General features: G+C 46.9%; 1 protein-coding gene across 1 annotated transcript; it reads right to left on the bottom strand.

Annotated features, from left to right (window-relative positions):
- Window positions 1–225: 225 nt before the first annotated feature.
- Window positions 226–8,068, bottom strand: CHCHD2 (coiled-coil-helix-coiled-coil-helix domain containing 2). The gene is made up of 4 exons (XM_035139605.3): window positions 7,952–8,068; window positions 4,037–4,277; window positions 2,363–2,516; window positions 226–530 (listed from the first exon to the last, which is right to left on the bottom strand). The coding sequence occupies exons 1-4, from the start codon at window positions 7,999–8,001 to the stop codon at window positions 520–522; spliced, it is 456 nt and encodes a 151-aa protein (XP_034995496.1). The 5' UTR covers window positions 8,002–8,068; the 3' UTR covers window positions 226–519.
- Between the last annotated feature and the right edge of the window lie 4,977 nt (window positions 8,069–13,045).

Here is a 13,045-nt window from a genome sequence, read left to right as displayed (position 1 = left end):
GCAGAGGGCTGGGCTGGATGACCCCGTCGATCCCTTCCAACTCTACAATGCTATGCTTAATATTTTCTACTGTGACACTGAACAGCACCGGGGAAAGGATGCCATTCATCATACAGAGGGAAAATGGAGACTGCCAGTGATCCCACCACCTTCTGTCCCCCAGCTCAGCCAATACTCTTCAGAGATCCATGATGTGAGCTATAGAACAGGCACTTCAAAACAATGTTTCCTAGAGAGAATTTGACTTTTATTCAGAGGCGCACACTGGTAAATGCAGGCAGGGGACAATCACAATCCTAGCATTGTGTGTGTCTTATCTCTCCCCACGCAACTGATCCCCCACACTCTCCTGCCACAACCATCCTTCCTGCAGTAAAAAGCACTCCAGGTTTCCTTCCTCGGGAGACGGACAAGTGGCCACACATGAAGGAATGCCAGGCAGCTTTTAAGATGTTAAGAGTTTCACTAGCGACATGTCATCCAACGAGGGGGGGGGTGAGATTCATCTCACAGAGCTCGTTAGGCTAAACCTGTGTATTTGAAAGAGAAAAAGAGAGGAAAGGAAACTGATTACTATCAAGACACACATAAAAGCCAAATATTCAGAAGAGGTCTTGCTGTGTCCAGCAGACCCCTGGCTTCTCAATGTGTTCTCCAAAGACTGCTTCTGCCCCCTCCCCAGCCACCCCAAGCCCCTAATAACATTTCTGATATTTCCACAAGAACCTAAACACAGTCCACCTTGCTGAAACTGAGCTTCAGAGCAGTATTATTCTATTTTGCGGCAGGGTGGTGGTGGTGAAGCAGGTAGGAGAGTTCATGGATTTCAGGACAGAACCTGCGTATCAAAAAAGGGGCCCAGGATGGAACCCACCTAATGCAAATATACTGGTGTGGCCTTTTTGTTGATCAGCCTTCGCTAACCCAGTACCTTCTAGATGCCCTGCTAACGGAAGCTAGGTCCTAAAACATCAGGAGGGCACGCATTTCAGATTATAGGAAGTGTCTGTTCCCCACACTTCAGAGTCTGGTGCTCTGAAAGCAAACGAACTGGAAGACCAGCTCTTTCAACTGATCTGGCATCAGCCATTAATGAGAGACTGCTGCAGTGGGAGAGGTGGGAGGCAGGTCTCATTCCATCAGCCCTGCTGGAAAAACTGGTTCCACTGAACACTTCCTGTCCCTGAACCGCTTTGACAACAGCTAGTTCAGGCATCCCCAAACTCCGGCCCTCCAGATGTTTTGGACTACAATCCCCATCTTCCCTGACCACTGGTCCTGTTAGCTAGGGTTCATGGGAGTTGTAGGCCAAAACATCTGGAGGGCCGCAGTTTGGGGATGCCTGAGCTAGTTGATGATAAGCACCGCCTTTTAACATCAAAAAACGGTGGCTGAGCTGGGCTCCCCCTCCTCATCCATTTTTCCTTTTGCGCAAATGTGCAGGAACTGTCTTCAGTGGCAGAGCTTCATGCTCTGGCTCTGGGTGCGCCTCCCGGAGGGGTGGAACACGTGTTCCGGGGGCGTGGCGTGCATCCCAGGGATGTGGTGCGTCACCTGGAGGGGCGTGACACGCGTTCCGGGGGCGGGACGGGTGCCCGCGATGGCAACCCTTGGAGCCTGCCGCTCGGGGCGGCCCGCCCCCACCGCCCCTATCTTCCTACGCCCCTGACTGTCTTGTTTGCCTTTGTGGCTCATCCAATACAGGGTATAAATTAAGTTGAGTCTATGCACCAATATTTCACCTGGGTACAATGCACCCATCAAAGAGGACCTAATCCAAGACTGTGGAGCAACAACCCTCCCCCATAATCTGTGCGAGGCTCCCCCAAACCCTCCCCAGCAGAATCTTAGGGCAGGACAGGAGGCGTCACTGAATACAACCCCATGTCAAAACAGCCTCAGTGTGATTCACAGAGAGAACGAAGCCTGTCCGGGATCCCACTTTGGTTCAAAGAAATCACAGCACCTATTCAGAGACCATGTATTCTGCCAGGAACTGCAGTATATACTTTTACTGCAAAGTATATTAGCAGCTAACTAAAACATGTACAAAGGGCTCCCCGCAAAAAAAGGACTAAAATAGCACACAATTATGCAAGTCAGTTTTGTATTACTCTCTCATTTGCTCTATAGTGACTAGTGCAGCACTTTTTCTCTCCCCCTCAACCGGCTTAAGGTTTACTGGCAGGGTCTGGAAGAACCAGAAGCACCTCCTCAAAAGTGTTACACTGGCTCTTGCGGCCTGGCTTGAGACGCCTCAGCCCTTATCAATTGCAGCACCCTAAGTTAACTGGCCCTACAGAGCTTCAAAAGGCAAACCTGCTTTGCTCAGACCTCCGGGGAGGCCAAAGGAGCTACGCACCATTTGCAAACCGGCATTCCTTCAGCACCTCGCTGAACCCCTCGCATAGCTTCAAGTCAGCCTGGTTCTGGGCGCACTCCAGGAATTGCTTCATCTCGTACTGGCAAGGCCTGAACTGCGACTGCTGCATCGCAGGCTGGGCTGCCTGAGGCTCCTGAGGAGGAACAGTAGCACAATTAAGATGGGAAAAGGTTTTTTTAAAAGATCATATTTGCCAAGAACCCCACCTGCCTTCAACAATGTTTTCAGGGTGCCAGAGTATGGTGGCTCCCCGGCAAAAAGGGGAGGCATCAGTAGGCACAGCAGCACACTCATTCCCAACTGCTGGAGGATGGAATTTCCAAATCCCAGGCATGTCAACAATTTCCCTTCCCGTCAGTTGGCTAAATCCTCCAGTTACTAAGGACCACCAACTCTTTTCATACCATATGCATTCAGAATGTTTTCAATGTTTGTTGATTACATTTATATTTTCACCTTTAAGTCCAACGAGCTCAAGCTGTTGTACATGGTTCTCCCCCCCCCCCAATTTCACCCTTACAAACAACCCTGTGAAGTAGGCCTGGCCTAAGATCATCGAGGTTCCATGGCCGAGTGGGGATTTGAACTGTGGTCTCACAGGTGGTAGTCCAACACTCTGATCCAGGGGTGGACAACCTGAGGCCCTTCAGATGTTTCTGGATAGCATAGCCAGTGATCAGGGATGATGGGAGTTGTAGTCCAGAAACACCACACTGGCTCTTATATGCTGCTAATACAACTGAGGTCCAAGGGAGGGGGGGGGGAGCGCTATGATACCTTCTCATGATGCCCAGCTGGCTTGTTAGTTGGATTTCTACATTCAGTTCTGTCAGGTGTCAAGGTTATTTTATGTATTATTTCAAATTTATAACCAATCCTTTCTCCCCAAAGGAAATCCAGGGTGTCTCAGAGTAAAAACATGACCCACAAAAAAACAGAATAGCACTATAAAATACTGCTGAAAGTAGTTAAAATCAGCAGTATGAAAAGTTTCATAAAAACCATTGTCCCAAATCTTGGATAAATGAGAAAGCCTTTATGTTTTTCTTCCTGAATGCAGGGCACTGCCTGATCTTCATCGGGAGGCAGTTCCGTAGTTGGGATGCCACCACCAAGAATGCCCTGTTTTGGATTCTTTGTGCTATTCCTACGGATGGGAGACCATAAGCAGCGTCTTCTCCCCACGTAACAATGTTCTTATGGTGAAGGCACCCTTTCAAGTACTTGGGTCCCCAAGAGTTTATGGCTTTGTATGCTCATACTAACATCACGAAATGGGTGTGATTCCTCAATACACAACTGCACAATACACAACTCTTGACTTTCAGAACCGATGCAAATCTATAACTATACAAAAATATGCTTTACTCTTGGATTGGCAGGTGCTCAAATGGAACACACATGTGGCATGTATTCTTTTGTTCCTGAAAAGCTTTTAAGTTGCATCCTGCCAGCAAGGCTCACTCATAAGCCACGTCTGAGCCCGCTTCTTTGACTTGAGGGGAGGAGCCACAGCTCTGCCCTCGTCACCTATCAGGCCAGAAAACTTGACACGGGTTTCATCATCCAGGAGCAGAATCTGTATGGCTCAAGGTCTTGCTCCGAGCACATAAAAAGCTCAGATAAATAAAAATATATCATTTTCTCTCTCACCTGGTAAGTGATGTCGGGCCTTGCCGCTTCAGAGCTTCCACCTCCAAACCCTCCGGTCATGGCGTGCCCGAGAGTGTGCCCCACAGCAGAGCCCACGGCCACGCCAGCAGCAGTGGTGGCCATCTGGGCCATTAGGCCAGGCTGCCTGGGGGCAGGAGAAGCCACTGCAGAGGCAGGGGCAGGGGCAGGAACAGGGGCATGAGAAGCTGGTGGTGGAGCAGACCTCATAGGAGGCGCACGGCTGCAAAGGCAGGAGAAGAAACACATTGAAAAGCAATCCTGGGTGCAAACATTTGTTACAGCGGCCTAGTGTGGGATATTTTTTATTTACTCTGCCTGTGTTTATTTATTTGACTTCTTACCGGTCCTTCAGCATAAGGTCCCATGGTGCATTATGAAAATATAATCATACAAATAAAAATAAACAAGTATAGCAATTTCAAACCATAGTTTTTCCTCCAACCTGGTCCCCCCTCCAGAGGGGGTGGGGAGGCTGATTCTAGGCGATTTGCTGCCTCAGTTTAACACAGGCACCCCCAAACTTCGGCTCTCCAGATGTTTTGGACTACAATTCCCATCTTCCCTAACCACTGGTCCTGTTAGCTAGGGATCATGGGAGTTGTAGGCCAAAACATCTGGAGGGCCGCAGTTTGGGGAAGCCTGGTTTAACACATCTCCCTACAGCATGGTCTGAAGCCACCTGATGCAGCCATTTTGCTGAAATGGAAGGCAGTACAGATGTACCTTTCTCCTGAATGCTGATCCTATGAATGCTTCCAGGGTAAGAAAAATACCCTCCTTGAAGAAAGGTGAGCATTGGGGCTATGCTCCCGCACCACCTATGTTCATGTGAACACCACCTACACCAGCCATGAACCTTTCCCCTACTGACTCCAATCAGCCCCAGCAAGCATGGGCAATGACTGGCGATAACAGAAGTTGTAGCTCAGCAACATCAGGCCAAAGGTTCCACACACCTGATACATAAGCTTCCATGGGCTTTCCAGCCCACACACTTGTATCTGCAAGCAGGATAGTTCCTGGTCGATAGAGCTCCTGTTCAGAGAAGAGTTGCTAAAATGCCCCTGGTTCAAGAATCCAAAGTTTCTAAATCTTTGCATGCACAACCTTCTTGCCCACCTCTATCCCCAAAGAATAGAGTCCTCACTTTCCACCAAAGAATGCAGCATTAAACATATTACTAAGAGCTAAATTGGAAGCTGGGTGTCAACACAAAGCATTACAAAACTGAATTGGTCCTTAAGCTGGCTAAACATTCACAGAGGAAGATACAGCCTCTTATCAAACCTGCCTTGTACACTGAGAGGGAGTGAAACATGATACTGCTGATCTTTGGTCAGAGCTGATAGAGAGCCAGTCTGGAGCAGGAGAGGGGGACCTGCAGCCCTTCAGATGTTGCTGGACTACATCTCCCTGTATCCCTGGCCACCTTGGCTTGGGAATCCAGCACCCCATCTCTACCTGTCCCAAATTTGAAGGTGGGATGGGATGCTGATTATTGCAGCATTTGGATTTTGCAACTGAAACGTAGTCTCTTTGGTGACTGCCTGCCAATCTAGTGACCTGTCTGATGGAACAATTTTTTATATATATATACTTCTGTGGTGAGCAATGTATACATTTGATAAACCTAACATAGCAGTAACACTGGGATAATGGACTGGGATAGTACAGCCTGTGACGCTTAATCTCAGGGTCATGGGTTTGAGCTTCACATTGGGATTGGACTAGATGACCCCTGTGGTTCCTTCCACCTTTACAATTCTATCTAAGCTGCTTGGAAGGAAGAAGCAACCACATTCTAGCCCAGGCATCCCCAAACTGTGGCCCTCCAGATGTTTTGGCCTACAACTCCCATGATCCCTAGCTAACAGGACCAGTGGTCGGGGATGATGTGGATTGTAGTCCAAAACATCTGGAGGGCTGAAGTTTGGGGATGCCTGTTCCAGCCTCTCTTGTTGGTAAGTAAAGGCCAACTTGTAAAATTGGATTTACAGACTTTATGTATGTGGTAATAAGAAAGGCAAAACCAATTGTTACTGCTTTTGCAGTTCCAAAGACTAGTCACAGCCACCCTATGCATTTTAAGCACTCTGGTACTCTTCGTAGCAGCCGGAACAAGCTACAGTTCTCAGAAATCTCAATGACTGCTAAAAGCGGTCTAAAAGTGCTTCACGTGTCTGTTGTGGAAACCCCGCATTTGCAGTGCTTTACCAATGGGTCGGGAGCCGATGGAGCGGGAGCCAGCAAAGGCAGCAGTGCGCGCTTTGCCGAGCTCCAACCCGGCGGCGGGACGCCGCAAGAGCACAAAGCACGGCAAGAGCTGCAGCACGCGTCGCGCCGCGCCCTGACCCGGGGGGGGGGTGGGACCTAGCAAGAGCCGCAGCGTGCACCGCTTGGAGCCCCGACCCAGCGGGACCCAGCAGCGTGCCCTGCTGAAGCGCCAACAAAGCGCCCAGCAGCGCAGCAGCCAGTTCCGGGCGCCAAGCCACAGCAGGAAGAGGAGGTAATTTTTTTAAAAAATAAGTCACCCCCGAAAATAAGCCATAGGCCTATTTTCTTAAGTAAAATAAATATAAGACGGTGTCTTAAAATGTGAGAAACACGGTACTTGATCTGTCAATATTTTCATCTTCTGCCGTTCGCGTTTTTTTACCCTGGTGTCGCCAGAAAGCTGTGGATCCTTGATTTTTGTGGTGCAGGCTGTGCGCCTGGCTATGGTGTGTGATTTGAGGGTGAGTTCGGGAGGGGCATGCAAAAAGGTGAGGATCCGTGCGGATCCGTGCTTCAAAACCACGTTTTTGGGCTACGGTGTCGCCAGGAAGCTGTGGATCCTTGATTGTGGTGGTGCAGGCTGTACCCCTGGGAATGATATGTGATTTGAGTGTGATTTCGGGGGGGGGGGCATGCAAAAAGGTGAAGATCCGTGAGGATCCGTACTTCAAAACCACGTTTTTGGGCCACGGTGTCGCCAGGAAGCTGTGGATCCTTGATTTTTGTGGTGCAGGCTGTGCCCCTGGGCATGATATGTGATTTGACAGTGAGTTTGCGGTGGCCCAATGCAGAAATCATGGGGATCCATGAGGATCCGTGCTTCAAACCCACATTTTTGCGCCATTGTGACCACACGAAACAGTGGATGCGTGATTTTTTTGGTGTTGCCTACAGACTAATACACAGTCTACAGTATCATGGTGTTTTTTTTATTTGAATAAAAAAATCATATGAATTCATGAGGATCCGTTTAAAATCATCTGGATCCGCGTTTTACCCTGTCCCCAAACACAACACCAGAAATAAGCTCTGATTTAAGGATCCATAACACATCTTCCATTCCACAAGTGGAATGCAAGGCATGTATTATACTTGGCAACCCACTCCCTCTCTGCCAACTTTCATCACCTCCACGTGTGTTGCTGTAATCCTCACCCTACCTTGCCACATCCGCGTGGAGACTTTGGATTCCCTCCATCCCATTCCTTTCCCTTTCCTCCAGCATCTGCTCCTAACATGATATTACAACTCTCTCACACCCTTTATTAATAAAGGGTAGATACTCCCCCCCCCTTACTACTACACGTGGCAGGGAGATAATACACCCCCCCATACAGCTGTCCCCTGCAATCTCCAACATCGCCTTTGTTTTGATCCCGGACTTTTTGTCTTTCCCCCCCTTCCTCCAGCACCCCAACTTTTATGGCACTTCCCTAATATCTCTTTCCCCCTCCTCATCTCTACTGAGTTGGCAGTTCTGGGGGAGAAATTAGGAGGCCATGAAGGAGTCACGTGGCTCATTCCCAGCCCTCCTCCTATATCTCCAACCACACCTCCCCCACCCCAAAACCCTTCCCAGATCACCCTCACAAATCGCCTTGCCTCATCCCGTCCCCTTACCTGGCAGGGGGCGCCATCCGGGACGTTCTGCTCCTGCTTCCCCTCGGCATGGTGGCGACAATAACAAGAACGGCTCTCGAGTTGCTGTTGCTGCAGCTGCTGTCTCCCAAGGGCTCCGCAGTCCGGCTTTTTTCTATTTCCGCTTCCGGCTCTCTCTCTCTCTCGTTCTCTTTCAAGGTCACCGCTAGAGGTCGCGTGTCTCCCCCACTACGCCTGCGCAAACCATTCGTCCTGCCGACTGGGTGCCAATGGCCGAGAACGAGGCTGTTGCAGCTGTCCTCGCCCCCTTATCTAAATAGGGCGGAGCCAGACGGAGCGGGAAGCGTGGGCGTCGAACTAGGTGGTTGTGCTTAATAGTAGTGGCCGCAGCTAAACCAATGAACAAGCGGGGGGGGCGGAGCCAAAAGGTTAGAGAGCTTTATAAATAGGCGAACCTCAGCGTAAGAGTACGCTAATTGTGAGGGTTTTTGATGGGTGCGGGATGGGCTTTGCTGCTCCAGAGCTAGAAATAGGCGTCAGGGCCATGCGGTCGCCATTTTGGGACTGGGTGGGTCAGGGCTGCTTGTACATTTACTTTATAGTGAATTCAAGCTGTAGCTTGGCAAGTCTGCCAGTCTGTTTCGGTTTAAAGAAAGCTGCTCCAGCTACCATTTTAGCATTTAATTTCAGATAGCGAAATTAGTTTCATTAAGGTGGTTCTAAATCCACAGCTTTTCAAACTTAAGACATGTTCTAGTGTGCCTATAAAGAGAAATTATTACCGGCTCCTCAAATCGCTATTGTGTAAAATCTACAGATGTTGAGTCATACCTAAGTTCTGAAGAGTAGACTAGCTGAAATTATGCCCATTAATACAATTCCGGGTTTCATTTACTTGAATTTTTAAGTTTCTTGTACCTAACAGTTCATAAATATAATGGATATTGATTCCAATAAAAGTAATGCTGTGGGGAAAACTGCTTTATATCAGAATAGAGAACTGATTGGGAAAGGAGGAAGGGTTTTCAGGCAGGGAGAGGAGGAAATGAATTTCATTGGGTTTGTGAACAAAAATCCAGCTCAAACGGGTAAGGGCTGTAGTTCAGTTAGTAAAGCATCTGCTTTGCATGCAGAAGGTTCAAGGCCCAATCCCTGACGCATTTTGGTGGGGATGGGAGAAAGCACGCCTAAAATCCTGGAAGGCTACTGCCAGAGTAGAAAGTACGGTACAGTAAGTGGCTGGCAAGGATTAGGGACGCAGAAGCCCTCTCCAGACTAGGGAATATGAAAATTAACTTGCAGTAGAAGGCAAATATAGTACAAGAGAATGGAGCAACTAGAGAGCAGTATCCCAGAGCAGTATCAAAAATATATTTAAATCGAGCTTTTCAATCACAAACTTTCAGTCAAGAGTGTGAAACAATGGCATTCTAATTAACTGTTAACACATAAAGCAGGGTTACAAGGGAGAGCAGAAGTTCTTGAAACTTGAGGAAATGATTATAAACGATAATTGGGATAAAAAGTATTTAAGAAGCATCCCCTTCCCCAACAGGCATTCCTTTTGTGAAATGGTTGAAGTACACAGAAGTCAGAAATTTTTTATGAGTATGCTTCTAAAATGGTGTTCGAGTGAGGTCCCTAACAAAGTCTGGCAATTAAAAATGATTGAATATGCAGAGTTGTTGGGTCTAACAAGTAAAAGGAAGATAAAGATGAAGTATATAAGGAGTGGGTAAATTTTGTCAAGTATTTGGAAAATAATTTAAAACAAGTGAAAAACGCTAACAGGATTAAAGTAAATTCAACAGCATAATATACAGTACTATATGGGTATGTAAGAATATGCAGGAGTGGTGGGAAACTCAAAAGGAACCAGGGAAGAAGGGAAGTCATTGAGAATGTTTTATTATAAAGAAATAAACAGTGGAAATATATATTTGATGTGATTTTGAAAATGGTAATAATAAATTAAAAACAAATCACAACTGGATTAAAAAAAAGTAACACCCAGGCATATTGAACTAACAGGTTGTGTTTTTTAGACCCCTATCACAACCTAACCAACAGCACCTGGGCTTTACTAATTAGGTCAGTACAAGGCCAATTGCACCTGGACAGTAAATGCTTAATAGTGTCTCTTATTTGGAGACCTTTAAAATGTGTGATAGGTTCTAATATAAGTTTGAATACAGTACAGTATTTGGGAAACGGATAGTGGTTGACAATAGAATTTACAATTATATTTGCTAAGAATGTGAATATTGGTGACAAAAGGCACCCTTGTTTGGCTTTAACTTGTTAAAAGTTGTGTCATTAACTACCATAATTTAAATACAGACCTGACTGTTTTTCTGTAACACTTGAGTAGGTATAATATGAGAACCTTAAGTAATCCCAGTCCAATTTGCCAGAGGCCTTGATAACATCATTGACTTGCTTTCTTTGGTGTGAACAGTGCTCACAAACTATCACCTTGAGTCGATGTAGCTCTTAATTGGAGGCTTTTACCACAATGCTTGCCCAGTTTTAACCTATTGGAGTTACAAGGGCAACTTTTTCTCTGGGAGATCAGTGATTGCAAGGGGTTCAAATGGTCCGCACCATCCACGACTGCCTGGAGTTGTTAAATCATTTTGCGTCAGTGTAGGATTTGAAACGAGTAAAACTTGACAATTTAAAACATCCCCAACCCAGTTAAAAACGTTAATCCTACCAGGGGGCAGCCCGCCCCTTTAGTTACTTTTCTACTAGTTTGTTCCCATGCAGATTTCACCCCCCCCCCAAAAAAAATGTCCGGGGTGGACCTTCTTACCCCCCCCCCCAACATTTACTTTATTGATTCCCATTTCAATGCATAGTTGATCATTCTTTTAAAAAGTAATTTCTTGGGTTCTTCAATTGGTGTGACTAAAGAATAGTGTGAAGTAGCTGGGTTTCAACTAAAAGCTTTCAGAAATCAGAATTGTGCTTCCAACATCCCTGCCAGCAACTAGTCAGCTTACTTATAAAATAAGTCTGTACAGAATATTTTGAATAGCTTGATGTGATTTTTTTAAAAAAATGCTGCATCTTTTAAAGAAATCAAGTACAATACAGTAATTGAGTTTTCTTTTTCAAACTGTTCCAGTAGCAATCCCCCAACCGGTGCTGTAACCGCCGCCTTAAAATCGTATTTTCTATGCAGTTCGAATTGAGTGACTGTACTGTGATGGCCACTTCTGATGCTAGATCTGCATTTTCATTTTCTGATCTTACTTAAGTTCTGCCTCCCGAAATTTTCCTGCAGTAATAGGTAAAAGCTATAGTTTATTATGTGCTCATCTTTCCATCTCATTACTGTGCATTTTCTGCACATTTTATCTTGCTGCAAAACTACATCCTTTAATTTGATGTTACTTTATGTATATTTGTATCAGCTAGGCTTGGCTGAAACTGCTAATAAGCCATAATGCATCATAGACAAAAATGGAGACCAGATGTTCCCCAAAAGCCATAGCCCCATAGGCCAGAACTGTGGGCTGAAATATAGCTGGAGGACAGAAAAATGCCCAAGCCAGCCACCCCAGTATGATGCAACCATCAAAGTAGATTCAGAGCAGCCAGAGCCCTTTAATCTCCAGATCCATGATGTTGGCGGTTGCAGTAGGGTCCCAATAAGCAGACTTGGGGGGGGGGCAACATGAGTAACAGGGCAGGCTGTTGAGTGTGTGAAGACAACAGTCCTTTGAAGTGTAAAGGGCCTGCCAGAAGAGGTTCCATACCATGACCGGACAGGCAGATGGTTCGAGGGCGTGGTGGGTTACATGAACAAAGAACCATGAAGGAGGTTGGGTCTGAAATTCTTGAAGGGTCAGCCAAGATGGAGCAGGAGCGTTACCAATTTGTGACTGACGAGGTGGTTGTCCATTATTAACAAGCTTCCTGGATGGGACTCTGGGATCTGTGTATGGGAGAGGTCTGGAGGTGATGGATGAGGGGGGAGCCCATGGGGCACACAATGCCCAATGCCCCGGGTGACCACTTTGCTTGTTGGGAGATGGGCATGTTCTGCAGCTTGAGGGAATCTGTAGGGATGAGGTCAGCTTCCACCAACAGTAGCTCTCTTTGCCAATGAGGTTTTGAGGGGTCTTTGAGCTCCAGGTGGATGCAGGCTTTTGATGATAGGCTGTGTGGGGTGGCCTCTTTGAGCTCAAAGTCCAAGTGGAAGCAGGCTTTTCACAATAGGCTGTGTGGGGTGGCCTCTGCAACACTTCAGCTCTGGTAGTCATTATTGGAAATTGAGGAAGAAAATGGTCAAGAGGGCCTTGGATATCTGCAATGATCTTCTACAAGGGCACCTTTTTCTCTGGGCCCCCATCATGGTCTGAGGAAGATAGGAAACCGCTTTCACCTCAGTGTGGCCAAGGCTGTTTCTCCTGAATCGTGATTGCAAGGGGTTCACCATCCAGAAGTGCCTGGAGTTGTTAAATGACTATTTGCTCAATCATTTTGCGTCAGAGTTGTAGGATTTGAAACGAGTAAAACTTGACAATGTAAAACATCCCCAACCCTATTAAAAATGTTCATCCTACCAGGGGGCAGCCCCCACCTTGTTCCACCACTGAAGTGCTGCTCCCAAAGGGATAGCCCCTTTAGTTACTTCTATACTAGTTTGTTCCCATGCAGATTTCACCCCTCCCCCCAAAAATATGTCCGGGGTGGACCTCCCCCCCCCAACATTTACCGAATTGATTCCCATTTCAATGCATAGTTAATCATTCTTTTAAAAATTAATTTAGATCTTCACGTTTTGGAAAAGTTACCATTTTGAAGCATGGAGCTTGAGGCTTTTTGTTGTGGAGCTGTGTTGGATCCTGACGCTTTCAGCTTGAATTTGCACCACCCTGTTCTTTTCAGAGCGACACGTGGGTGCAAGAGATTGAGATTTGCACTGCTAGGACCCTTCAGAACCATAAAGACCGTTGGGCTTTCTTGGGAGTGCATGGCGCCTTTGTGTTTCCCCGAATTGCCTCGCAATGAGCAAGCCGTTCACAGAATTGCGCTTGCCATCCGATGCTGTTCCACGGTAACCTGGAAGTCAGAATCAATACGCTGCTGTGGAGGCGGAGGGAT

This window comes from Zootoca vivipara, chromosome 14 (assembly GCF_965207765.1).
Source record: "Zootoca vivipara chromosome 14, rZooViv2.hap1.1, whole genome shotgun sequence".
NCBI classification, from domain to species: Eukaryota; Metazoa; Chordata; class Lepidosauria; order Squamata; family Lacertidae; genus Zootoca; species Zootoca vivipara.
The sequence above is the reverse complement of the archived record's forward strand: the minus strand, read 5'-3'. Positions and strand labels throughout refer to the sequence as shown.

What these genes read in the sequence shown, in the direction of transcription:
- CHCHD2 (XM_035139605.3), bottom strand. Translation starts at nt 8,001, where the DNA reads ATGCCGAGGGGAAGCAGGAGCAGAACGTCCCGGATGGCGCCCCCTGCC. An exon ending in CGGATGGCGCCCCCTGCCAG is followed by an intron (nt 4,278 to 7,951) that starts GTAAGGGGACGG and finishes CTGCCTTTGCAG; the next exon opens with CCGTGCGCCTCCTATGAGGT. An exon ending in GGCCCGACATCACTTACCAG is followed by an intron (nt 2,517 to 4,036) that starts GTGAGAGAGAAA and finishes GTTCCTCCTCAG; the next exon opens with GAGCCTCAGGCAGCCCAGCC.